Below are 3778 nucleotides of genomic sequence, written 5' to 3' on the forward strand. Positions count from 1 at the left end.
ATCCACCGCAAAAATCGAAAATCAATAAACTGGACAGCTTCAAGATCGCGTTTGCTCTTCTTGCAGAAACATCCAGGATATCATCCAGAGGGAAAGGATCGGCGTGTAGCAAAGGCGGCGGCGACAGTAGGACACTATTATTCGACTGGCGATCATCAAACGGCAACACCATCACCACCCACGACCATTTGTTCCCGTGCGACGAGTTAACCGGCGAGTTAACGTCCACATCACCAACCTGGTACCACCGATTGCCAGGCTTTCTTTCTACGGCGACCAGCGACGGACAGGCAGCGTGTATGATCATTGAGGACTACCCCCCTACCCCACCCGCCACCGCCAAACCGAGGCAACACCCGAGGCATCAAGATACCACCCAACGATTCCTAAACCTCCACCTGGTCCTGCCCAAGCACAGGACCTCAAAATTTTCCAGGTTTGTCAGTCAGTCTGGTTAGTGTCATTTTTTTTATCTTTAATTTTGTCGATCAAATTGATAGCGTCTTTAGAAAGTGTACTGTAATTCCTGCTCAAATCTGGCATTCTAAGAAAAGGGGACATTAAAAGGGAGGGGGACGTTGAGGCAATTGGAAAAGAATTGTGTCTATTGAAATACAACGTTGTTACAAAAAGCCCAACAGCTTCATTTAATACTGATTAAAGATTAAAGATCAGTAGCAGTTTGAGTTACTGCGGTGTTAAAGGTGAGTTTCTTCTTCTTTACAGTAATAGGCATCGGAAGTTACAGCCATTCAGAGAAACGTGACTGGCGTCAGCGGGTAGCGGCGCGGCACGCCTTACCGCTAATAAGGACTACAAGCCTGAGAAGAGGAAGTACCACCCTGACTCGACACGCCGCTGTTACGAGCTACCACGAGCAGGTAGCGTCCATTGCCTGCTACTGGCTACCGCCGGCTACCAAACTGCCGCTGGCTGGAAACGTGCGACAGCGGGGATCTAGAAGAACCAGGACGAAGACGTTGCCCACCTGAGAAAGAGGAGAAAGAAAGATCGAGCTGGAACAGATCCAACGACATCTCGCGAGCTGTTTAAGGGCCGATCTTTTCGTTGCGATTCGTTAATACTTTCACAACGACGTCTCGTCAGAGATCACGGAAGTCGATCGGAGAAGTTAAGTTCGTTAAGAGCAAGAGAAGACGGAAACATCATTCACCATGGGGAGCTTGAACGTCAATCGCAATGTCAGCGACGCCTTTTATCGCTACAAGATGCCGCGGATCCAGGCGAAGGTGGAAGGCAAGGGGAACGGTATTAAGACGGTGATCGTTAATATGGTGGATGTGGCGAAGGCGATCGGTCGTCCGGCTACGTACCCGACCAAGTATTTCGGTTGCGAGTTGGGCGCCCAGACGCAGTTCGACTTCAAAAACGAGCGTTTCATCGTCAACGGCTCGCACGACGCGACGAAGCTGCAGGACCTGCTGGATGGTTTCATCCGAAAGTATGTCCTTTGCCCGGCCTGCGACAATCCGGAGACCGAATTGATGGTTAGCTCGAAGAAAGGCACGATCTCGCAGGGTTGCAAGGCGTGCGGACATCATGGCCTTCTTGAGAGTAATCATAAGTTGAACACGTACATCCTGAAAAACCCGCCGAGCTTGAATCCGGCGGTGCAGGGCAGCTCATTGACGGAGGGTAAACGCGGCAAACGCTCGAAACGCGCCAATGGCGACGCCTCGACTACGATCGCCGTGGCCACGGCCACCACTAACGGCAACGATCGATCTGGCTCGCCGGAAAATGACGTCAACAACTCTGCAGACATCGTGGTAGAACCACCGCCGGAGAGAACAATCAACGACGACGATAAATGGGCGGTGGATGTGTCCGAGGAGGCGGTCAGAGCTCGTCTCCAAGACCTGACGGATGGTGCGAAAGGTATGACCATCAGCGATGACCTCGACAAGAGCGAAAAGGAGCGCATGGACATGTTCTACAAACTGGTTAAGTGCCGTCGCGACGCCGGCCAGCTCGACAACAATCACAAGGAGCTCGTAGCCGAGGCAGAACGTCTCGAGGTTAAGACCAAGGCGCCGTTGATCCTTGCCGAGTTGCTGTTCGACCAGGGAATCGCCGCACAGGCGAAAAAATATCGGGTGCTACTGCTGCGCTTCACTCACGACGACATTAAGGCGCAGAAATATTTGATCAGGGGAATCGAGCAGGTGATCGCGCTGCATAAGGATGCGCTCATGCCAAAGGTTCCCGGAATCCTCAAGGTAAAAAGAATTAACTCCTTGGCAGTCGTTAGGAGATATCTGGAAAAATATTATTAGAAAATTGAATAAAGAAATATTAATATATGTAATTCTTAGATATCGCCATTGGCTTGTTACGTTACTTAAAATATTTGCACTCCTAGTTGTTTTACGACGCTGATATCCTGGAGGAGAAGGCGTTCGATGAGTGGTCGAGTAAAGTCAGCAAGAAGTACGTCTCAAAGGACCTGTCGCAAGAGATACACGATCGAGCCGCTCCATTTTTAACATGGTTGAAAGTTGCCGAGGAAGAGGAGTCTGAATCCGAGGAAGAAGATGACGATGTGCAGGTAATCTCTTGTGTTTCTGAGAAATAAAGAGAAGAGAAATGCTATTCATTTTATTAAGTTTTTCTATTACTAATTAAGTATAATAAAAGCTTCTCTTGTTTTACTTATTTATTCGGTTAATCCACTTAATTTCAATGCCCTGTTTATAAATTTTTGTCTTTATCCCTGCATTATTTATACTCTTCAAACTATTTTCGTACACTAACTTTATTATGGCATGTGTTTGATGTTAAAAATTTTTCATTTTAGATCGAATACGACGATAGAGCCAAGCAGGAATCCCTGAAAAAGCAGCCGCCGGCCACGCCAAAACCTGCCGCCGCCACCACAGTCGCTGCCGCCGTAAACAATGATTCCGAGGATGACTTCGATATCGATGCCATTTAAAGCATATGCATACACCGTATACACACCATCCACCCAACACACGTACTACACACATACACAAGCGCGACGGATAACAAGAAACACTGGTCCGAGCCGTAATATCCGGGATGGATAATCATTTTCCTCTCAAACAGCATCGTGCAAATGCAATCTCAAGTTATACGCAAATAGATATAGGATTTTCGTTGTTTTAGACTGATGAGAAACGACATAATTGAATGCCGTTGACACGTGAATGAAGAAAGAAAGAAAGGGAAAAAAAAGAAGGAGAGAGAGAAAGAAATTTTAACCGTTCCTAAGAGTTTAGCGTGATTTATCTATGTACAGTATATTCGCAATACTTTTAATTGTTTTAACGATGCAAATATGCATTTATCAGAAGATAATTTCCTTAATATCGTTATCGACACTTTTTAATGGTGCGCGTATATCTTGAAATGCATCCATTTCAGGTAAAAGAAGACATTCATAGAGTTCATGAGCATTACTGGGAAATTGGCCTGCTAAAAGCATTCTTTATTGTATTTACCTATTCTAATTATTATCCAAATAAATATGGTTTATTGCAATGATCACCCGACGTCTCCATTCTTTGCAGCTAACAGAATAATAGATACGTCATTGTAACTGTAGTATACAAATGTAGTGTTAATCCCTTAATAAGGACATTTACATTTGTCGATTAATCGGTTGTAACAATGATGAATCAGTAATGTTGCAGAATTGCCGAGCCGATCCATGTTTTAGTGTTGGTAATGTAAAGAGTGACTGGCTTGGTGACTCGATTAGAACTAAACTCCGAGATCGTTGGAGACTACGACA

The 3778-nt window shown here is 45.9% G+C and overlaps 1 protein-coding gene across 1 annotated transcript; it reads left to right on the top strand.

The window, feature by feature from the left end:
* Positions 1 to 351: 351 nt before the first annotated feature.
* Positions 352 to 3531, top strand: LOC105567567 (eukaryotic translation initiation factor 5). The gene is made up of 4 exons (XM_012022515.1): positions 352 to 436; positions 727 to 2240; positions 2384 to 2569; positions 2819 to 3531. The coding sequence occupies exons 2-4, from the start codon at positions 1176 to 1178 to the stop codon at positions 2954 to 2956; spliced, it is 1389 nt and encodes a 462-aa protein (XP_011877905.1). The 5' UTR covers positions 352 to 436; positions 727 to 1175; the 3' UTR covers positions 2957 to 3531.
* The last annotated feature ends 247 nt before the right edge of the window (positions 3532 to 3778 follow it).

This window comes from Vollenhovia emeryi, unplaced genomic scaffold (genome assembly GCF_000949405.1).
Source record: "Vollenhovia emeryi isolate VEMERY1.0 unplaced genomic scaffold, V.emery_V1.0 DF939136.1, whole genome shotgun sequence".
NCBI classification, from domain to species: domain Eukaryota; kingdom Metazoa; phylum Arthropoda; class Insecta; order Hymenoptera; family Formicidae; genus Vollenhovia; species Vollenhovia emeryi.